Raw genomic sequence first — 23,949 nt, forward strand, 5'->3', positions numbered from 1 at the left:
ATTTGCACTGAATTCCTATCCTGCTCCTTATGAATTGTTCCAAATTGCATTAGTTGAGCAACTCTTATAACTTTAATACAGCCACAGAGTTTTAAATTACTTGGCTCACACTACCACTGTATTTTGAGTGATAGGATTTCTGGTTCATTTTTTCTTTGGTGCTTTTTATGTTTAATCGGAGTGGAACAGAGGAAGTGCCAATATAAATCCAGTTGTGGTGCTTTTCCTGCGGGAACTTGCTGTTCACAAGTTTTCTTTGTTAGTAGTTGACTTTGTCTGGCCAACTAAATTTCATTCCATCAGTCTTGGGGTATTTGTAAAGAAGCAGTGTTCTACCCTGTTTCTCATTTAAGCAGCCAGCTGCCCATTTTGCTTTTTACTCCAGTGGACAAAACTGGATGTGGGTACATATATAAGATCTGATGACAACTACCTTTACCTATCTGACAGCAGTTATTGAGGTCAGTTCACATCCTAATGCTACCACTACATCTGGTACTGGCTGATGCCGTTGTGTACAGTCAGTAGAGAAACCAAAAATTGAATGAGTGTCAAGACTATTGGGTATTGTGGCACTCAGTGGGTGTTACTGGGATGCTGGGTTACCATTTTTAAGACCTTCATTTTGACAACTAGTCCAAGCACTGAAAGTGTCTGGATCTGTGTGATTTCCCCATCTATTAGCTAAATTATCCCAACTTTAGAGAGAACCTCTCTCCTGCCTGCTTAATTGTGGCACTTAGCTGCCTTGATTCATTCACTTCAGATTTTGCCTATTGTTCTGTTCCACTGTATCTTCTAATTATTGAGTAAGCATCGTGTCTTGTGCTAGTTACTTAGGAATAAGATATAAGGTTGTTGTGCCTTTTCTAGAGCAGTATGTCTTATGAAATGTACATCTTCTGGACAGTGTGTGAGTATATCTTACGTAGGTATCTGTTAATACAGTGCTATTGGGCCATTATGATAAAACACTGGCAGTCTTGAAAATGCCTGTGAAGATTAACTTTTATTCTAAACAGTCTTGTTAAATCACAAAAAAAAGGTACTGAAGATTTGCTTTAATATAAAGTAATTTTCATAAGGATTGTTGTTCGCTGTTCTATTTACAGGGTCTGATACCTTATTCTCTCCTTTCCTTTAGAATCCCTGCCCAGAATCGAATGCTTCTTTCCTCTCCAAAATCACATTCTGGTGGATCACAGGGTAAGAACAAGGTGGTGTTGTACATTGCAGTGTTGGGTGGGGGGGTAGAAAAAGGCATTTTTTTTAGTTTTAGTTTCATGAGATACTGCTAATTTTTTGCTGATTTGGTGACAGCTTTGTGTTTGGTTCATTGTAGACACTTATCCACTAATCAGCTTCATGGTTTAATTGCTTTAATTCATTTTGAATCGACTGATATTGTATACTTAATATCCTAGCAAGCATGTTAATGAAATTGTATACTCTTAATATGTTTGAGAAATTGAAGGGATGTAAACAAGCTTGTAGTATTTTGTTTTGAGTCCTGGAAATTTTTTTAATCATTCAAAGCCAATACCTTGAATGCCATCTTAACACAGATGTCCAGAAAAAAAATTATGCCTCTTTGTCTTGTAGTTGGTTAGTTCTTGCAAGATGAGTGTTGAATGGGAAAGGTCTATGGAATATATACACGTGTAAAGTAATATTAGTGATGCAACAGTTGGTATGCCTTATGAATTATTCCTTGTCAAAATATCTCCGTGGTTTTGCATAAAGGTGGTACCTTTTTACCCAAGGCGTACAGCCGAACCTAATCCAATATTATAATTAAGTTTAAGAACGTAAGTGTTATTTACTCATCTGATTTTCCAAATGGGATAATTTCTTTCTGCTTCACTAAATTGTTTGTAGAGTTTCAGGTAAAGCTTGATTCCTTATAGAGAAGCACCTATTTCCTGTTGACTTAAATACAAGTTGGGTGCCTAAATATCTTGTGGGGATCAGGACCTAGATTACTATTTGTTTGTCGGTTATTACATTTCAGCATCTAGTTTCAGAGCTGGCTCCATTTTGGTTTTGACATATATGTTTCCCTTCATTGTAATCTGTGCATAATGTTAGCTCTATAGCAGTTGATGATTTTTCTATTGCAGGTTGATGATTCAGGGATATCGACAACCACTGGAAGCTAAAGATTTATGGTCATTAAACAAAGAGGACACATCTGAAGAGATAGTGCCAGGTTTGGCTAGGAACTGGGCAAAAGAATGTGTAAAGAGAAAGAAGTAAGTTTATGCTAGGTAGTGTTAATTCGAAGTGGTAACTGAAATGTGGATTGAATTGGTCAAGAGCCATTTTATTAGGGAAGACCTTAAAATTGTATATCCAGGAAAACAAATGCGAAAAGGAAAAATCTTTTATGTAAAAGAAAGAAAAATTATTGAAAAGGAAATGGCTTGTGATTCTTGTGGGTACGAATTAAAGTAAAATAGATTCCCTGTACTTTGTGATGGCGGTGCTTTGATTGGTTTATCAGCTAAATTCCTCTTGTACGTAACTGTGTTTAATTGTACACATTTCAGAAATCCTTGACAAACAAATGATTGTCAAAGAAGTAGTGAACTCTACCTGCCTGTCATTTCTCTTATTAATTTCCTATTAGCATCCTAGAAATTTTCTTGAAGAGGTATTGAAAAGGTCTGAGTAAAGAGTTGAGATTTGTCTCTAGACATACTGAGAATGGTAGAGTGTGTTTGTGTGTAGAGGTATTTTTTTAAAACTTCTGTAAACGTTGGTAGCAAATGATCCAAAACAAGATGCCGTAATATTCATTGTGTATCAAAATTTTCTCATGCTTCCATCATCCTGGCATTCTGAAGTGCTTACTCACTGAAGAAAAAACGGTTTTATGCTATTTTTCAAATTGTATACACAAGCATAGTTTTGTACAACACCTGTTGTGATATACTGCAGAAAATGGTATGCTTTGGCATAAACCAGATGTGTAGAACTGAATGCAGTTTTGATCAACTCTGAAGGCTGGCTTGGCCTAGTTTTAATTTTTAGGCTGTAAACTGGGGTGAGCCCTTTTTTTTGCTCACAGCAGCTCACAAAAACTCCTTAAGTGGCTCTGCCTCAGGACCTGGCACCATACTGTCGCTACCTAGAAATCCTGGCCCCGGGTTCTCCATGGAGACCAGCTCAGGCTCCCAGAGGCAGCACATGCTTGTCTGGGCAGATGGGACGGGGCCGCAGGCAGGAAGGCTAAGGCCAGGATTGTAGGGTGGTGACAGCATGGGGCTGGGCCCCAGGGCAGAACTGTAATTCACTCCCAGCATGTGGAATCAGCTCTTGTGGCAGGGACATGTGAAGTAGATCATGGCTTGGCCGTGGCCCCAGCTCCAGCCCTGCCTGCCTGTCTGTCCCATTCCCAGATGCCATTCCTTGACTGCCTGCAGCCCCATCCCATCCACTGAGCCGCATGCTCCCTGCCCGCATGGGTCTCATGCCATTCTCCATGGAGGCCCTACCTGTCTGCTGCATTCAGCGCCCCTGGCAGTGGGTACAAGGCCCATGGGCCAGGGTGCTTGGGCACCAGGGCTGGGTCCAGTGGTGGCAGCAACATTGGCAGTGGCAGCTGGAAGAAGTTGGTGCCGCAGGGCTGCCAGGAAGCATAGTCTGGCCGCCATGTTGCCCTAGCTTTGCTGTGTGTCTGGGGGTGGTGGGACCAGCCACATGTGCCACTGCCCATCCCAGGCGCAGCCCAAGCTGAGCTGAGGGACCCCTTCGTAGACTGGATAAAATTCCTTGGCAGGCAGGTATTTTGCCCACCCCTACTGTAAACTCTTAAGAGAACAAATCTACCTCTGCACAGCACCAAATAATATAAATAATGAATTTGTTTTTTATTTGGTATCTGTGTAATTCATAAATTTATTGGCACAACTTTTGGATAATTGAATTGTACTTCAAACGTCTGTATTCATCTTGAGATGAGATGAATATTCCCCATAGCTCTAAAATACTCTAGCTAAGGTATGGATTACAATTGGATTACTCAGTTTAGTAAAACATCAAGTCCAAAAGAAGGTTCAGCATTACCATCTGGTTCGGGGCCGCTTGCAGCTACTGAATAAAAAACGATGGCAAGTGTCACAGCGGCGACTTGCAGGCCTTGTAAATGTCTGCTGCGTCTGCTCCTTACCACCTCTCCACCTTACAAACTATAGATCTTTATTCATTCTTAACGCTGATCTTTGGTAGAATAGTCACTTTTTGTTAAAAGTTTACCTTTTGTTGCAGGCAGCCAGTGAAGCTTGTGTACTCACCCAAAAAACCATCAAAATCAAGTGGCTCAAGTCATGATGTGACTGAAGAGGCTGAAGCTTTGATTATTAAAACTGCTCAAAAGAAATCTGAGGCCTCTCTGTTTAAGGTGTTATATAAAACTTTTGGACCATATTTCCTCATGAGCTTCCTGTTTAAAGCTTTGCATGATCTTCTGATGTTTTCAGGTCCGGAAATCCTAAAGTAAGACTTCCCTCTGACACTTTCTGTATTATTATTATTTTTTTTAAATATTTACATAGAATAAGTTGACTATTTGATTCATTGGCACCTCCCCAAGTTACTTCTCCTCTTCCTGGGACGGCTAACAAAATATTCCCCTCTACCTCAATATTTGCATACGAATGATCTTGGTATACTGGGTTTCAATTTGATATCTAGCATTATGTTTCTTTTCTTATGGAACGTTTCTGACATGAGGAAGTTCAGACGGCAGAACTTCAGATTCAGCAGGGAATTCGCTTTTATTTAAAGTTGACATATAATTGTCTGTGGTATAACACAAAGCCGAAGGTCATTTTTAGAGTAAGCCAAAAGCCTAAAGTCACCCTTAAAAATTAGATGACACAATGGAGGGTTGATAAACAAAGACTCTTTGTGAGGAAAAAGAATATTAATTAGGATCACACGAACCTGCGAGTTAGCTAAGTTCACAGGCAGTGTATCTTACTGATTCTCAGCCCTTCTGTTTCCATTTTCTTGAAATGGACATCTATAGTACAGTACTGTAAAAAGTAAGTTCAAGATGACATGGAGTAAAATGAAACTTTGGAAAAAACCTGATTCACTTCCTTGATCGTAGCCCAGGGGCAGGCAGTTATTTTGAGTGGAGGGCCACTTACCCAGTTTTGGCAGGCTGTTGAGGGTAGCCCCACCCCTTGATAGGTGTCCCGCCCCCTGGTCACCGTCTTGGGACCACTGTCCTAGGGGCAGCACTGGTGGGGCCCAGAGTGGGGCACAGGCTGGCAAGGGTCTGTGGAGCCAGGCTGGGCTGCACCAGCAGGGAGAGGGGAGCTGGCTCGGCTCCATAGAGCCCCGCCGGCTGGGACCCCACACTCCTGCCACCCTGCTCTGGGCCCTGCTGGCACTGGCCCTGGGGACACCGGTGTTCCCACTGGCTCCCCGCCTGCTCACACCCAGTGCCCCCCAGCCCTGAGGGCAGCGCACAGCCCTGACCCCCTGCTTGCCAGCAGGGAAGAAGCTGGTGCTGAGCATGGCTGGCGCCCCGTGCTGCAGGTGTTTGCAGCCCGTGTTGGGGCTGTCTGGAGCAGGCACAGGCAGCCTTATGCAGGCTGCAGGGAGCTGCAGTGCAGGGCACTGGCCATCGGGTGGGTGAGGTGTCACTTTTGCCCATGCTCAGCACCAGCTTCTAACCCGCCCCACTGCCAGCCTGGTGGTAGGGCTGGGTTACAAGCTGGTGCTGAGCGCGGGGAGAGGGAGGAGAGAAAGCAGCTCCTCTCTGCCCCATGCCCGGTGCTGCAGCCACTCGCAGCCTGCCTGGGGCTGCCTGTGCCTGCTCCAGAGAGTCCCGCGCAGGCTGCGAGTGCCTGCAACATGGGGCACCAGCCATGGGGTGGATGAGGGTCTGCTTTTTCTCTGCACAGGGAAGGAGCCCAGGGAAAAGCTAAGTGTTGGGGGGAAGCGGCCCCTCCCACACCCGGTACCCCATGCTGCAGGCGCTTGCAGCCCCCATGGGCTTGTCCAGAGCAGCCACAGGCAGCCCCATGTGGGCTGCAAGCGGCTGCAGCACTGGGGCACTGGGTGTGGGGGGAGGGGCCTTTCCCATACATCCAGCCAAGTGTGCCTCCCTACCCTTTGACTGGGGTCCCCCCCTCCCCTTCCCATGCTGGGGCAGCCAGAAACCCTGGCTGGGGGGTGGGGCCCCACTGTTTTTGGAGCCTGCCAGGCTTCCCCCGGGTCTTACTGCCCTTGGTTCCTGTCGTTTGTGACAGGAACCAAGGGCAGAGAAATGTTGATTTTCTGCAATTTTTTTTTTTTTAGGGGCCCCGCGGTCCAGATAGAATGGCTTCTCGGGCTGTATTTTGCCCACCCCTGTCATAGCCCATCACTCCTTTGATCATAGCATGTCTGAAATACTAAATGAATTTTAGTATTTCGGACATGAAGAGGTGCCTGGTGGTGTGAGAACTTTCCTGGGTTTCCTGTCAAGGTCTATGGAAGAATTCTGCTGTGGCTGAGGCCACAAGCAAACATAGTCCTGAGTGTTGGTTTTGTTTTGAAAGCTTTTGGTTCTTTGTCTTGCAATTGTATACAGTTGATATGTTTGGAATAATTTGTGGTCTCTGCCTTGAAACTGCTTATGCACTATTCATTTAGCCAAATTTTCTCTCCACAGATTGCTGATTAACTTTGTGAATGATAAAGATGCTCCAAATTGGCAAGGTTATTTGTACACAGGGATCCTATTTATATGTGCCTGTCTCCAGACTCTGATCCTCCACCAGTATTTCCATATATGCTTTGTTACTGGAATGAGGCTCAAAACAGCAGTCATTGGTGTTATCTATCGAAAGGTATGCAGTTTTTTAAAGCGTATTGATGCTACCATGTTGATGACTTCTCTGAAAACTGTATGTGTAATAAAAATTGGACGATCATCACTAACTAGAGTAATATGTCATGTTGGGACACTGTCTGCAGAGGTAACTAAAAGTGCAAAAGGCATCTAAAATTTGTAAATAAGAGAGTGTACTAGATTAGGAAGTTGCCCTGAGTGATGTCTCACTGTATTTGAACTAAACAATTTTCCTGGGTAGAAATGGGATGGACCCAGATATTGTGGAGAGGGCTTTTTTAGTCACAACAGGCAGCAGCCTGTGTCCCCCCAGCCAGAATGGGCTGGAACTGTTTAGAAATGCTTTCAGTCAGTGTTGAATAAGGTGAGGCAGGAAAGCATGTCACAAAAGAGCACTTGGTTCCTTATACTTAAGAACCAAAAAACCTCTGAACTGAAACTTGCTGGTGTTTTAACCCTTTGTTTATTGTACCCCAGCTGCTTACCTACAACTAGAGTACCTTTAAGACCACAGAATAAATGAAATAATGAATGTGGTAGCGCTGCTTATGAGAAGATCAAGTTCTAGGATTTTTAACATTTTTGGTTCAGTCTGGAATAAATATAAACCTTGAAACTCTTTTTTTTCCCCCTGTTGCATTCATTGACTTCCTCTTTATCTACTTCTAGGCATTGGTTATCACGAATTCTGCCAGGAAGACCTCCACTGTTGGAGAGATTGTAAATCTAATGTCTGTGGATGCTCAGAGGTTCATGGATTTGGCCACCTATATAAACATGATTTGGTCTGCACCTCTGCAAGTTACCTTAGCACTGTATTTATTGTGGCAGGTAAGTGTCACGCATGCACAAACCACAAAAATCATAGGTTTTTGGCATCCTGCCTTGCACCAACAAACAAGGCAGTGCCATTGTTCAAACTGCGGCATGTGGAATAGGAGTGGAGTGGTTGAGAAACTGCTGCCTTGAGAGATTCACAGCAAGGCACTGCCACTGATGAATGAGGTGGCAGAAGGTTCTTGTTCACAAACCTTGCTCAGATTCACTCCAGATACCATGCTGGAGCAAAGGGATTTCTTTGCCTGCTCAGAAGTGAATGCCTTTTCAATGATCCTGCTTCTACTTGACGATCCTGGGGACACCCTTGCATGTGCCATATGAGTTTGGTCTTCCTTTGCTCCAAAGCATACTGTTTACACCTGAATTCACTTAATCTGCTTATCGCTTGGAGAACTGTTGAGATGAAGCATCCTTGCCTTTTGCTCAGCCTCCTGGCAGCCATATTTTAAACAGTACACTGCTCTTTTTGGTCCAGATGCTTATTGGAATAACAACTTCAGTTTCACTTTTCAGTTTAAAGTAAGGACTGAGAATTATTCTCTTTAGAGTGTTGCTAGCAGATTGTGCTACTCCACACCTTGAGTATTGTGTCCAGTTTTGAGTATTGTGTCCAGTGGAACCACCCACTACAGAACAGATGTGACCAATTTGGAGAGTTCAGCGCAGGGCAAAAAGAATGGTTTTGAGGATGGGGCAGGTGTGTTCTGAGAAGAGGCTGTGAAGAAGAGAAGACTGAGAGGGGATTTCATAGCAGTCTTCAGCTACCTGAAGGGTGGTAACAAAGAGGGTCTCTGCCACTGCCGGGCCTGGCCTCACGGCATGGGCACCTTGGCCCATCTGCCCTGCACTCATCGCTGGGGATGCTGAATGGCATGGGCACGGGGGTCTCCAGGGAGGCTGATCCAGGACCCTGGCTGGCAGGTTGCTCTCAGCTGGGTAGATGATATTGGGCTGTGGGTGGATAGGGAGCAGCGTCTGGGAGTATGATGGGCAGGGCTGAGGTCAGGGTGGGGTACATGGGGCAGTGGCAGTGGAGCTGGGGCTGTAGTCCACTCCCTGCGTATCCTTGCCTACAGAACTGGCACTCACTGTAGGGATGTGCAGGAAGTGGATCCTGGCTCTGCCCTGGGCCCTGGCCTAGTGTTGTTACTGCCCTTCAACCCCAGCCCTGCCTGCCTATCCTGCTCCTGGATGCCGCTTCTTGCCTGCCTGTGGACCCTTCCCAACCATCCAGCCAAGTGTGCCTGGTTCACGGGTGTCTCGGACTGGTCTCTGTAAAGACCTTGCCCGCTGCCCACTGGTTCTGTTCAGTGCCCTTGGTAGTGAGTGCAGGGTGGACAAGCCCAGGGCTGGATAAGATAAGTTACCCCCTGCCCTGCTGTGCATTTGTCATGTACAGGGCATCTTTCCTGCATCTTTTACAGGTTTTGCTTGAAATGCAAATTCAGTGTTTTGTTGTCTTTAGTTGCTAGTTCAGCTGAAATGTATATTCAGTTTCCTTGCCTTCTTTTGGTATGCTGGCTTAGCCTTTTTCTATGGCTTTCTTAGTTTGGAGATGCACATATAATGAGTGCATTGGGTCTCTGCCAATAATTTTAACTGTCAATTTTTTTTTTTTAGGGTTGAGGTTTTTATCATGCTTGTGACATGGGTCTAGTATTGGGTATTGCAAGCTTATGCCTAATGGGTTGCCAGCCATTAGCGGAGATTGATTTATTTTGGTAGCAGTCTTGTCATTACAACCCAGTCTTGTCCCAGCTACTGTCTTGCATTTGCTGTCCAAGCTTTAACAGCCAGGAAAATTGTATGACTAATTTTTTAAACTAGTATTTGACTGTAAAGTTGTAATTAAACTATTTTTTCCCCTTTAGAATTTAGGTCCTTCTGTGTTAGCAGGTGTGGCAGTCATGGTCCTTTTGGTGCCATTAAATGCCGTGATGGCAATGAAGACAAAAACGTATCAGGTAACATATTAAATACCTTTTGTTTGCTTTAAGAAATGTTACTACCCTGTGACCTTTTTAGTTTTCATGCTTGCTGTATTTTGCAATACAAGGTGGTTTTCAGAAGAAGCACATGCTCCCTGAAAATTATCTTTTAGATTGGTGACTAGCATGCCTAATGGACTTCCCAAAAAAATACGAACGGGCATTTTACAATCTTGATTTCTAGTATGGAAACATTACCTATAAAACAACATCACATATAAAATGCAATGTTTCACAGTAGCATAAAATAGAAAGTTATGCAGCTTAGTAAGATGCCTACTAAGATGAAATGCAAGTCGTACCACTTCTGACTTGCTGTCTGAGAACTGACGTCAGAGCACTTACTATTTTTGTGTGAAATATTTATGTTTCTAGAATGGTACTCCTAGTAACAATTTTTTTCCTTGGTCACAGTTTGGGTCGTAAGTTTTGTTTTATTTTTTCTCCATAGATGTCTTCCATTTTTACTCTTCATAGTTCCTTTATTTCTAAAGATACACATATAAATCCAGAATGTAATTCCTTTATTGATTTTTAAACACACTTTTATGAAGGAAAAAAAAATTACACATGATAAATTTTAGTATCTGGAGTCTGATACAGATGCATGTGTCACTGATTGGTGACACTATTATTAGCTGCTAAGTGAGAATTGTAAAATTATCTTGATTTAATTGTATATGCTGATTTTAAAAAAGTATACCCTATTTAATACAACCTTTGGATCAAATGTAGAAGTTGCAGAGTAAATTAACTGAATGGACCTTCTGGTTGTTGAAGCTAGATTGCTTTTGAAATCCAAGCTAGATTATTTAGAGCTACATAAAAGGTCTCAACACAACCCTGCAATCTGCTCTGTAGCCTTACCTTTCGGTCTTGTGCTCTCACTATTTAATGGCCTTTTTTCCACGCTTTGTACTGCATCTCAGTGATCCTGTTCAAAGGCTTCTTTTATAACTGGAATAGTTTTGAGAAGATAGGAAGTGAACATAGAATCATAGGACAAAAGGGCTGAGAGAGAGCTCAAGAGTGATCATCTAGTCAAATTCTTTGCTCGAGGGAGAATTACTCCTGTCTAAACCATTCCAGGTGAATGTAACCATTTCATGATATACTGGGGAGGAGAATGCCCCCAGAAGTCAAATGTCTTCTGCTGAAATTTGAAGGTTTATCACCTTGGTTCTCCATTAGCTCATACCGGGCGCATCCACACCGTAATCACAGGTACTACCTTAATGCACTGTAATCAGCACTACTGTGCATTAGCTACGGTGCACACTTTTTTGGTGACACTAATGCTCAGTAAGCAGCCCAGTTTTTGCATATTTGGCATGGGTTTTGCCCACTGTGCTAATGTGTGCTAGAATTAGTATACTGTGCTTGAAACGTCTCATGTAGATGTGCTCATTTAGTAGTAGCATAAGCAGAACAATGTTGCATTGTGTAGGGTGGCATATGGTAAGGTACAAACTATAGCAGTCAAGTTCAGTTACAGTGGTGTTACTTTTTAAAAAAAAATTGCTTTTGGTGTATAACTTTTTGTAGCTGAGAAGAAATTGAGTAGCAGAACTGATAATCAGGTCCTCTGCTAATGGCATGTAGGTTTCTGAATTATTTTTGTTTTTGTTTTAATATTCTGATAATTTATTTGTACCTTAGCTTCTCCCCCCGCCAATCTAAAACATTCCTTAATTGGCTGAAATGTCTATCTACTTCTACAATTCTCTGTTAAGGACTTGTTAAGCATTTAAAAAAAATATTATGTGCATTCGTAAATACATCACTTTCTTTGCCCTGATGAGAATTAGGTATGTATTACTGTTGAGAATTAATAATGTTTTTAATTCAAATAATTTATCAATGACCTTAATTTTTGTCATGTTTTTCAGGTAGCCCAAATGAAGAACAAGGATAACCGAATCAAACTGATGAATGAAATTCTCAATGGGATCAAGGTGCTGAAACTTTATGCTTGGGAATTAGCCTTCAAAGAGAAAGTACTGGGGATCAGACAGGAAGAACTGAAAGTACTTAAAAAGTCTGCTTACCTAGGAGCAGTGGGTACATTCACTTGGGTGTGCGCTCCTTTTCTGGTAGGTAAAACAAACGTGAAGCCCTTTTTTGTGGTGCATTTAGAAATCTAATGGAACAGGGGAATGAAGTCTTGCCTTTTTTGCTAGTTGCATTACTACTGGTCTTTCACTCCTAGCAGTAAATTGGTCCTCTAAGCAGAACTTCATCTGCGGTCAGGGACAGATCCAAAAGGGATGCAATGGCATGGCCATACCCTCCCCTTTCTAACCACTTGGCAGGAGCGGCAGCTGGGGAGTTTAAGTCCCTGAAGAAGGTACAGATCCCACCCTCTTCCCTTCATGCTTAGTGGTACACACCTTCTCCTCTCATTTTCCTGTCCCCACCTGCTGTTGCTGCTATCTCTGTGGTTCTGAGCATGAGAGAAACTCCTGTCCTACTCCATTGTGGCTGTGCAGGGTCTGGGCTTAGCTTGGGGCATTGACAGCAGGTGGCCAGGTTCCCCTTCCTGGCCTGGTCCCCACACTGGGTGTTTCCCTGCTAGCCTAGGAGTAGGCATGGGGAAGAACTTGCCTGCCTGCTTGTGGCCACTGCCATTGTCCTGGGCTGAGCCTGGCTCCCATGCAGCCTACTTAGAGTGGGACTGGAGTTCTCCTCACTCTCAGGACTATGGCAGATGTTGGGGGAGCAGGGAGGGAAAGGGGGTGGACTTCTTACCTGCTTTGAGGACTTCAGAAAGTCCCTGATAACTGCACCGTCTGCCTGCCCCATTGAGAGGGAGAGTAGGCTGGGAGCAGGGGATGCAGCCACCCCTGCAGCACTGGTTGCTGCTCCTGCTCCCTCTTTTTGCAAAATCCTTTTCTGTCCACAGCAACATGAACGTTGTAATTTCTCAGTGTCTTTTTGAAAGGAGGATCTTGATACCTTTTGGTTTTCCAGAATGACATTGCTTATAGTAGAATATTTCCCTGTAACACTTCTACTTTTTGTCTGTGTCCTTTCTGGAGAAAACACCTTAGAATTAGTTGTACAACAGATTCACGAGTAAGAGGCCTCAACAAAAAGGAACCTTGTGCACGTCCGTTTAGAACACGTATCAATTCACTTCACAAATACCCCTGACCACACCTTGGATAGGGAAAGATAATTCTGTAATTTGGGATCATTTAAAATTCGACCTCCCATAAATCTACTTCCTTTTCATGTCTAAAGGGGAAAAAAAAAAAGAGAAACTGACTTGTTCATTCTTGGCTTAAATTTTAAATTTAAAGAAAAAAGAGAAGAACGAATTGTATTAAAATTGCTTGTGGCTGTATTGGAACAAAAGTTGCTCTTGCCTGTAGAAGCAAATAAAACCATGACTACATTAGGATAAAATATGTACTGTTCTTGTTGAAGGTGTTTAAATGTTCTTTCCACTCACGGATTCCTTCCTTCCAGCTGCTATTAGTGTTTACACTGTAGGTGTGATAAAAGGCAGAAGAAGTCGCAGCCTGGGTAGGAAATGTCAGAAGCATTCTTTAGCGACTGCTTGCCTAAAAGAAGGACATGGAAAAGAAAATCCACGTACCATTCCAGAGATGGGCTTTCCTTATTTTAATTTTACGTAGGGCCCAAGGCTAACAGTTTCTACCCAGCTCTTAAACTTCGGTGTGTAGTGAATGCACAGCAGGCCTGTTCTTGCCGGTCGGGCAAAATTTCCACAGAAGCAGGACTGGTGCTTAAGTGCAAGTGTCCTAATACTTCCTCTTTACCTCACTTTTATCCACTGGGATACTTTTTTGTAAAGGACTATGTAGTAGGTGTTTGACTTGATTTTGTTTCCTTTTCAGCTACACTTTTTTTTCCCCCCTCCTTCTCTACCCTGTTGCTCTTGTGGCCAGAGATGTTTTATAACATTGTGTAATATCAGTGTCATAAAATTAATCATTGCCTTGTACCTTTGTGTGCGCCTGTACTTGCTGATAAGATTGAATCTTGGCTGAGCTACCAGTAAATGCTTGCACATTCCTTTAAAGTATTGTTTAGGCCTCTTTCGCTCTCTATGGGAGGGCTCCTCTCACTGTTGATCTGTCTGAGTACAGGACCATGTAAACACACTACTGTACTGTGCACAGTTGTCAGCAGCTGTAAGAGAAACAATACACTCTTTCACAGCAGTCCACTAGACTTACAAAAATACTACTAACTTCTTTCATGTGCAGTGCTCAATTTTAAGAGTCTGTTAATTTGTTTTATTAGGCAGATTGTGAGTTAGTCTTTCCTACTAAATGCAGTTTATGCTTGCACTTTTACCTCAAACATCCCACTTGGTACTAAGCATTAATCTTTGGGGCTAAAGTGTAATTTGGGCTTGCCTAAAATCAGGTACACTTCAGACCATCAAGCCAACTGTGTCTTGATATACGATTGTTATAACTTTATTATCCCACACTAACATAAGGAATATAGAAGAGGCTATTGGGGCAGGAGTGTCTGGAGCATGAATTGAGGCATCTTACAGGCCATCTTAAGAGAAGCCACACCTGGAAAGGGAGAAATGTGTTAGTCTTCTGTGTGTTGTACTGTTTTCTTTGTTGATGTATTTTTCCTGAAATACAATGTGGTTACCGATGGTGCGGTCCAACACAGCTTTTTTGTTCACTGTGAACAGGGACTTTTCTGAGCACTGTTTGGGCTGCTATAGAGATCTAGTTCATGAAATGGTTACTAGGGGTGTACAAAAGGGGCCATGTTGGATTTGGCCCAAATCAGGGACAGTGATTTGACTCAGTGGTGGATCACTGTCCCGATTTTTGATTCAGTTGAATCCAAAGAGTCGATGTTGATTAGGAGAAACAGCGATTCGGCCATAGACACAGCTTTAAATGCTTTTTCTACATGCCTTGAGGTACCAGGTGGCTTGTGAAGGCTGACATGGTGGGGAAGATGGAGCATCCCACTGGAGCACGGCGGGGAGGGGGGCCCCTGCGTGCTCGGTGCTGGATCTTGAAGTGGATCGGAAGTGCTTTTGGTCCACTTCTGGGTCCGCCACCGAGCGCACTGGGGATCCCCCCGCACTCCTGTGGGATGTTCCATCTGCCCTCGGCCGTTTCCAAGCCGTTTTAGCAGCTCTTTAATAAAGCATGTAGTTGGTCCTTGCGGGACTTGTTCTTACTGTTTTATTGGTCTTAAGAATTAATGCTTATTTGGCTTTCAGCATATAAATATGGTTCTAGTTATTATACCATATGTTGTCATTGAATTGTGCCATGAAAGGTAGTAAAGAACCTGATTTTTGCCTCTTTGACTTTTAGGTTGCTTTATCCACGTTTGCTGTGTATGTAATGATAGATGAGAACAATGTTTTGGATGCTCAGAAGGCTTTTGTTTCCTTAGCATTATTCAACATCCTCCGGTTCCCACTGAATATTCTTCCAATGGTCATCAGCAGTGTAGTGCAGGTAAGGTCTTAATGTTAGTAATTAGGTGGTTTTGGTTATGTGAAAAGGCCTTTCTAAAGCCTTGGGATGTTTAAGCATTGCAGTTGTTTGGACATTCTAGATGTAAATTGCTGAAGTGCCCCCACCTTAGAAAGTTAAACTTACTGGGGTTTTTTATTTTTCTCCATGTGTTGGGCACGCTAATAGTTTTGGTCTTGTACAGTCACAAACCCTTGCAAAACAAATGTACATCTATCCTGTGCTGGTGATGGGAAGGTGTCATGCCATCTTGTAATGCTAGGAACAGATACTACTAATACACTTTCTTTAACATCTGTTAAAAAATCAGTGTTGTACATGTGTGAGAGGAGAGAGAAAAAGAGGGGTGTGTGTATGTGTGTGTGTGTGTATATAACATGATTTCTCATGTCTAGGCCAGCGTTTCCTTAAAGCGCCTGCGGGTATTTCTTTCCCATGAAGAGTTGGATCCAGACAGCATAGTCAGAGGTTCCCTCAAAGATGGTAAGTCCCTATTTTGGTACAAGTTAAATTTGCTTCAGTACAGCAGCTTATAGCAGTTTCCAGGATTGTAAATTTAACAAGTTTTAGAGCTCAATTCAGATTGTGGGTAGGTTCTTCAGTACTTCTTGTTGCACTTAAAAAGGGCTTTTAAACCTAGTGCTCTGAGAATTGATGCAACACTCAGCTGATGAATAGCAGAAAGGCTTGTTTTAATAATTACCAACAAGTTCCAAAGCTAAATGACAGAAAAAGACTCTTTCCCAATATAAAATAAGCTATTAGTCATTATTATTGTAGCTGCACAGAGATCTTTACCCAATGCAGGCAGGAAGCGGTTCTTGTACAGGCGTGGATCCTTCACTTTTTGGCTGGGTGGTGCGGGATGGCTTCTTGATCTTCCCTGGACTGTGCACACCTTGCTGGCAGACTTGCTTAGTTTTTATACTGTTTAACTGTATAGCTTCAAAGCATTTTTCCGTGATAGTTGGCCAATTAAAGTCCAAACAAAACAGGGAGGGAAGGATTGTTTATCAGATCATAATTGTTAATTGCCTGGCTCCTGTTTTTGGTTCTGTCTGGGTCTGAAGACTTGTGTGTTTTGTTTTTTTTTTTTACAGCTCCTGCAATTATATGTTAATCATAGATGATTAGCCTTGAGTGGTCAGACAGGATGTTTAGGTACCCTGCCTTGGGGTATTTGATTATCAATGGGGCACGTTTGTAGTAGCTTGTATGGGTGATGGTCTTTTTCCCAAACTCCAGACATGCATTAAATGGCTGAGACATTGTAACACCTCAGCCTGTTTGGAGAAATGTTAGCATGTCACGTACGGGATGCACGTGCACAATGCACCTTCTACAGGTTTCCTTTGAGATGCATATTTAGCCATTTGTTTTCTTTAGCTGCCAGGTCAATTGAAATGCATATATAGTTACCTTGACTTCACTGGCTCAGCCTTTCCTTTGGCTCTTAGCTTGGAAATACACATGTGATGAGTGTGTCAGGACTCTGCCAATACTTTTAACCATCACTTCTCAGGTGTGGTAGAAAGTTGAGGACTCTTGTTATGACTGTTATTATCTTATGGCATGGATCTTGTATTGGCTTTTCTTGTGGCAGTCATTACCACAATCCAGTCTTGCCCCAGCCCTTGTCTTGCATTTTTGTGCAAGAGATGCTGTCCAGGCTTTCTCAGTTTTTGTATGCAGCACATTTTGGATTCTCTGTAAGTAGGGACCTACCTAATTCACAGAGGCTGCCTTTATTTTTGCTGTCCCAGCACGGCATCTGGTGCCATTTCAAGCAGTGTGTCGTAGGGTCTCCCCATGCTTCTGGTTGAGGGGCCCCAGAATTTCCATCCCCTCCTGGGAGATTGATAGATGGAGAGGGACTTCAGGGCCTCTCAGCCAATCAGAGGTGTGGTGGGGGGACTCACTGTACTCTGCCAACCTCCCCCCCACCATGCTTCAGGATGCCCGGGCTTCCTACCTCCCCAGCTTTTTTTCCCTCCTCCCCTCCCCTCTCTGTTTTCCAGTTTTCCCAGGGACCAGGCTTTTTCTTGAGGGACCTACCAAATTTGTGGTTTCCGCAAAAATCACCTAATCATGAATTTGATAGGTCTCTGTAAGATGTTCTTGTAACCTATGCAGGTTGATTTAGTTATTTTTATTCTCCATCCCTCCCAGTCAGTAGCGTATTTTTATTTAATGTCAGTAATAGATATTAAACAGCAGGTTTATTTTTAAAATAGCTTAAAAATAAAATTACGCACCTGCTGGAAACTTGTAGACCATTAAATAATTGTCATAGTAGTGAAAATTGGAAGATGGTGATGATAAAGCTTTCAGAAGGTATCTACATGTCAGTGCTCTGTCCCAAGGGAGGATGTCTTTCCAGCACTAAACTGACCAGCAGTCTTAGATTGGGGCAGGCAAAGTCTGGCCTCAGGCTGGATTGAGCCCACAGTGGACTCGGTTTCCCAGCAGCCCCTGCCCATGTCACTATGGCTGGTTTTTATGGAGCTGTGACAGTGCAGGGCTGGGGTTTCCCTGGAGGCTGGCCTCAGCAACACTGGTGGGATGCATGGTTGGATGGGGAGCTGCTCCAGGGTTGGGATCTTACATTGATGACGGTGTGGTCCAGAGCTGGGGCAGAGCTGTAATCTGTTGCCTGCATGCCTCAGGCAGGGTTGTGCTGAGACTAGGGGTGCACCAATACAGAATTTTGGGCTGATGCAGATAGCCGATTTTTAGGAGGTATATCAGCTGATACTGACTGATCTGATTTCCGATACTCGGCTCTTCAGCTTGAAGAGATGCATTCAGCTTGTAAGTGTGGTGGGGGGGGAGGGCGCAGATCAAGGCCCTTGCAGTGAGGGAGGGAATGGGGTGGGGAGGGGCGCAGGACAAAGCCACAAGCGGCTTGTCCAGGGAGTGGGGGGGGGCATGGTGTGGGCTACAGCTGCGGGCTGGGGCCAGGGTGGGCGCGGGATGGAGGCGTAGCTCCTAGGCAGGGTGTGGGAAGGGAGGAGGAGCTGGCTCCTGCTGCTGTGCCTGGCTCGTCCAGAAAGAGCCTCCCCCCCTGCCACCTCCCCGTCCCTTCCCGGACAAATGGTGGGAGCCACCAGGTTAGCACCAGAAGAGCTGCACACAGTGATGGGAGCCGCATCTGTCCCACACCTGCACCGGCCCTGGACCATGCTGTCACGCCTGCAGGATCCTAGCCCCGGAGCAGCTCCCCGCCCAGTTGCGCACCCTGCCAGTACTGCTGGGGCTCGTCTCCATGGAAACCTGGGCCCTGCGCTGTCATGGCACCACTGGTACTGGGGTCTCCATGGAAACTGGCCACAAGGACACAAACAGGGGCTGCTGGGATGTGGAGTCTGGCTACCAGCCAGATCCACCATTTTCCCCACCCTGTCTTAAATGATTCTGCTGGCAGTTAGATATGTGGAGTGTCATTTGTGTACAGGACCTAGTACAACTATTAATGTTTAATAACATACCTGAGCATTTGTCTCTCCTGCAGTGGTTTGTGGAAACTTAATGCCCGTGATGAGAAATTTTGCTGTTCTTGTAGCTAGTTTTAATCGCAGATGATTCCCTTCCTTTTTTTTTTTTTTTAACTAGAAGATGATAAAATGTTTCTCTCTGTCATGCATTAAGAAAGGTTCTGCATTAACTACATTCACTTGGTTTTCCTATAACAAATTTCTTGCCATGACCTTTTATTTCATGCCTTGTTCCATCCACGTGGCTTCTTTTTGACCGGTAATTATTGATAAGCTTATCAGTCAAATATGTTCCATAGGTTTTAGATGAATTCTTTTACATGACTGGTATTAAACATTAATCTAAACCAGGGCCCCACTGCCCACAGGGGACTGCAGACCTCTCCATAGGCTAGGAAACGTGGTGGCAGGAGAGCAGTGGCCATTGATATGCCATGCACCTGCCAAAGTTTCTAAGCCCTGCATGGTCAGGTCAGGACCGGGCCATGCTCTGTTCCCCCGTACCACTGTTGGGGCTGGGCTTGCTCCCACTGCCCTTCCATGTGACTGGATTAGGCTCCAGTGTGTCTGCGCTGTGGCTTGGATCAGGATTATCAACAAAAAGGTTGAGCACCACTAATATAAACTAACAGTTAGTCATGGCAGCATGTCTTTATTTACTGTACTGTGACCACTGTATATGAAGGTATGTCTTTTTAAGTCTGGAAAATACATGTACAGTGTGGCATTTGGGGGGAACAGCCCCCATTTTCAACTTGTGATCAGAATTTCTTTCTTCACAAGTTAAATTCTTTTTTCTAAATGTCAGTTTTTGTTAACTTTTATAATGTGAAATTTTCAACTGAATGCTTCCTTTGAATCTCAAGTCAGAATGAAATCCAGCATTGTCTACTGGATTTTATTTGGGCCGTGCTGTGTTTAAAAACAGTAGAAAGTAGTAGTTAGACAAGCAAGCATATTAGTAACCTATTATATAGATACTGAATCTGGTCAGTTGCATATGAAGGTAATATTTTCTCTTGTTATGCTTGTGTTTTGTGGTAATCGGAGAACATCGGTCAAAGCAGAACAAGAATGTGTCAAGCAATTGGCTGCTGGAGTTCAGCTACTAAAATTAGCCTTGTACCTGCACATCTGTGCATGCTGTGATTTACTTGTCATGGCACAATCCAGTGTATATCATATAACTGGTTCGGGTGTCTTTTGTTTGTTTTAATTGGCTAGCATCTAAACATGTCTTTTTTCATTATTTACTAGCTGATGGAAGCATAATTGTAAAGAATGCATCATTTAGTTGGTCCAGAAATGATCTTCCATCACTGAACAGGTAAGTCATGGACAATATTTGCTCTAAATTGGGATGGGAAAAATATGGCCTGGCAGGCACTTTCATCTGGCCCACAGTGCCCACCAAGTAATTGTACCCTGCCTAGCCCTTCCACCCATGAGGGTGGGAATGAGGCATCCACTATGCACACTCCTGCCAGCATACGCTATTGTGCCTCACTCCCACCCTTGTGGGTGGAAGGGCCTGGCCCTGCCAGTCAACAGCTTCCAGGTAGGGCTGCTTCTGTTACTGCTGCAGCCGCTGGGGGACCTGCTCAGTCTCCCCGGCATCCTGCTTGCCCACACCCCCATCCTCACCCCACAAACATCCTCCCTTCCCTCCCCCCCACACCCTCTCAACATACCCTATCACTCCTCACACACAGCCACACTCCCTCCCACACCCCTCATTCCACCATACACACCCAACCCACCCTCCACATCCCTCCCTAACATAATAAACAAGACTAAGACTTTATTTTTGAGTTATTACATGATCACCTCTATATACACTATGCTATTGGTTCCCAACCTCAGGGCGCAACCCAAATTAGGGATGCAGGACATCCTTAGTAGGGTCATGAAGGGCCCACGTGCACACTCGTGTGCGGCCCGGGAGAGGTGGGTGGGCGGGTGGGGCAGGGCCACCATGCACAAAGGGAGCAAAGGTGGCTCCCCCACCCCTGTCCCCAGGCTGCCAACACACCCTATTCCCAGCAGGCCCTGTGCGCTGTGTCAGGAGGTCCTGTTGGTGGTCAATTTAGGGTTGCAGCAAAAAAAAGGTTGGGAACCACTGCACTATGCAAACACAAACCATGACGCATTCATAGATTCATTGATTGTTAGGGTCTAGAAGAGGCCTTGCAGATCATCAGGTCCAGCCTGCCTGCTCTAGGCAGGAAGACAACTGAGGTCAAGTGACCCCAGCAGGGTGATTGTCCAAAATATTTTTTTGTAATAAAATTAAAATATGTTATAGTAGGTCTTTGACTTTCAGTGTAAGATTTTTTTTCTGGTTCTAAGTTGCCTTCTACCAGTCCATAGGAGTATTTCCAGGGGGCAAGGGGAGGGACTTGTGGTAGTAAAGATCAGGGGTTAGGGGTGGTTTGCGTCATGAGCAGGTCCAAGAAGGTGATCCTTCCCCTCTATGTGACATTGGTCAGATTTGCAGTTGAAGTACTGCATCCAGTTCTGGTTGCCGCACTTTAGGAGAGATGTGGCCAGCATCGAGAGGGTCCAGAGGAGGGTTGCTTGCGTGATCCGGGGACAGTGGGGCAGGCCCTACGAGGAGAGGCTACAGGACATGAACCTGTTCAGCCTTCACATGAGAAGGCTGAGGGGGGACTGGTGGCTGTCTATAAACTTACTAGGGGGGGACCAGTGGGGAATGGGAGAAACCCTGTTCCCCTGAGCACCTCCCGAGTAACAAGGAATAACGGTCATAAGTTGTTTGAGAGTAGATTCAGACTAGACATCTGAAGGCACTACTTCACAGTCAGGGCAGCTAGGATCTGGAGCCAACTTCCAAGGAAAGTGGTGCTGGCTCCTACCTTGGGGGCTCTTTAAGAGGAGGCTTGATAATTACCTAGCTGGGGTCATATGAGCCCAGTATTCACCCGTGCCCAGGGCAGGGGTTGGATTTGATGATCTACCCTTCCAACCCTACATCTATGAATCTACTTCTCCCTGCCCCCTCTCAATGTTCTGTGCTCCTTTGTTAAACTTAAATGATTTAAGTGTGCTGGGACAAGGGTGCAGTCTGTAAAATGTACACACCTGTTAATGAGGGAAAGCTGTTGAGGACATGAGGAAAAGTAGAGACCGCTGATGGGTGGAACTCTATTTTTGATGGGTGGAACTCTGTGCAAGTGAAGCAAAGGACTTTCTGCATATTAAACTTTACACTTCCAGATTAATATCATTGTTACTTGCTGTAGTTTAGTAGTTAGTGTAAACAACCATTATAACTAGTGACAGTCTTGCTGAACTATGTGCCATCTATTTCAGCATTGATTTCACCATACCCGACGGCTCCCTGGTTGCTGTTGTTGGCCAGGTCGGCTGTGGAAAATCTTCTTTGCTATCTGCACTGCTAGGAGAGATGGAAAAAATAGAAGGTTATGTGGCTGTCAAGGTATGCCATATCTGGATAATGGTTCAGCTGTATGTGGCTGGTACTTAAAGAAATGCAGCATCTTCAGTAGTACAAAGAGAAAAACAAGCTCTCAAATGGAAAAAAAAATTGGGGCAAAGGTTATAATTTTAGAAAGCAACTTCAAAAAAAAAAAAAGTGGCTTTTCACTGCTGATTGACTTGGACTTTTATATCAGGAAGTTAATTTAGCAGCTTTTCTCTAATTTCCCCCCACCCCTTAGTTATAAACTTAATATTAACTAATCAAAACAATCCAGCTTTTTCTGTTAATGATATGTGAATGAAAAATCACTTCCCTCCTAAATGAATAGGGTTTCTGTAATGATGATTTACCAACTCTTGTTCATTCAGTATTTTGAAAAAGATCCTAATTATAACAAGAGTCAAATTACTAGTGTGCAAGAAACTGCTTTTTACTGTTCTTATTTTTCCTTGAAGTGTGATGAGAACTGTTTTCCCCTTAATATTTTATAGAGACCTTTCAGCAGTGACAGATGCATTTCTGTATTCTTGCAGTCAAGATTAGATTAACGTGGTATGCAAAACATAAATCATAAAATTATATGCGACGTAAAAAACAACAGAGTTGGAATGTTTGTTGGGACTCGGTAGTCATACAGAGCATGTATGTTTTGCATGGGCACTTCAATATGGTGTATATTTTAAAATCTTTCCTCCCAGAATGTCTTCGTAACATTCCTGACTTTTATCAGCCCAAAAAGACTCCGAAGTCGAGCCTTTTTAGTTGTGATTTATGGGAAACATCTTTGATCAGGAAAGCAGTTAATTTGCACAAATTCTCAGATTGTCTTTCCCAAATCTGTACAATGCACATAATGCCTGTCACAAAGGTGCTGAGTATGGATTTATTGCATGGTGCTTTGAGTACGAGCATGAGATAGTGTTTATTTAAATTTTGAAGTAGTTGATAGTTGATTTCTGTTTCTCTTACAGGGCTCAATAGCCTATGTTCCTCAACAAGCCTGGATACAGAATGCAACTCTGAAGGGCAACATTATCTTTGGCAGGGAGACAAAGGAAAGCCACTATAAACGTGTGGTTGAGGCTTGTGCACTTCTCCCTGACATAGAGATCCTTCCTACAGGAGACAGAACAGAAATAGGAGAAAAGGTATTCAGGTGCCCCACTGTATTCAAGGAGATGCAGTCACTGTAGTTAAGGTTGCATAATTCCATTTTGACCTCATTTACTGTAGTGCATTATTTAGGATTTTGGGGGGGAGAAAATCTAGGCAAGGTTTCTACCTCAAAATGAGCTTTGGCAACTTTGAGCAAAATCAGTTGTCCTTGCAGAGCAGCAGGAAAAGAAACAGCTATCATTGTGATGTGCCTGTTGCACAGTTCAGTTTAAACTGGGTTTGATTTTTGGAGCACTGATTCTTGGCTACACTTGCAAGTTGATTGATGTACCAACACCTGTTTTTTTTCATCCGGATTGAGGCTGTGACCAGTTTGTAAGGTCTGATAAGTTGTGGATTTGCGAAGGCAGTCAACTTAGTACTGAGTTGGGCAGACAACTGCTAGCACCTGCTTCACTAATCCACAGAAGCCTCCAAAATCCCCACCAGTCTACCACTTGGGTTCCCATCCAAATCCAGTCCTCCCTCATTTAAAGGACTGGCAATGACAACTCTGTGAAAGCAAGTGGTTTAGCAATGGCAAGAAAATGGTAGTTAGCAGTGTTAGTCTGAGGTCAAGTAGAAGGCAGGGTAGATATGCACCTTAGAGTAACCAAATATGTCTTTGGGTGTGTCTACATAAGCCCAAGCTTTTGTGAGTTGAAGC

At 43.9% G+C, this 23,949-nt stretch overlaps 1 protein-coding gene across 1 annotated transcript in view; it reads left to right on the top strand.

Moving 5' to 3' along the window:
- The window catches only part of ABCC1 (ATP binding cassette subfamily C member 1 (ABCC1 blood group)), a 76,892-nt gene that overhangs the window by 28,458 nt on the left and 24,485 nt on the right, over positions 1-23,949 (top strand). Inside the window, exons 6-17 of the mRNA XM_090023395.1 lie at positions 1,145-1,206; positions 2,121-2,252; positions 4,270-4,497; positions 6,671-6,848; positions 7,520-7,681; positions 9,562-9,654; positions 11,568-11,771; positions 15,006-15,152; positions 15,566-15,653; positions 19,922-19,991; positions 21,998-22,124; positions 23,099-23,275. Coding sequence (XP_089879521.1) covers positions 1,145-1,206; positions 2,121-2,252; positions 4,270-4,497; positions 6,671-6,848; positions 7,520-7,681; positions 9,562-9,654; positions 11,568-11,771; positions 15,006-15,152; positions 15,566-15,653; positions 19,922-19,991; positions 21,998-22,124; positions 23,099-23,275 — 1,668 coding nt within the window. The remainder of the gene's footprint in view (positions 1-1,144; positions 1,207-2,120; positions 2,253-4,269; positions 4,498-6,670; positions 6,849-7,519; positions 7,682-9,561; positions 9,655-11,567; positions 11,772-15,005; positions 15,153-15,565; positions 15,654-19,921; positions 19,992-21,997; positions 22,125-23,098; positions 23,276-23,949) is intronic.

Source organism: Crocodylus siamensis, chromosome 12, assembly GCF_052110815.1.
Source record: "Crocodylus siamensis isolate JL-2025a chromosome 12, ASM5211081v1, whole genome shotgun sequence".
Taxonomy (NCBI): domain Eukaryota; kingdom Metazoa; phylum Chordata; order Crocodylia; family Crocodylidae; genus Crocodylus; species Crocodylus siamensis.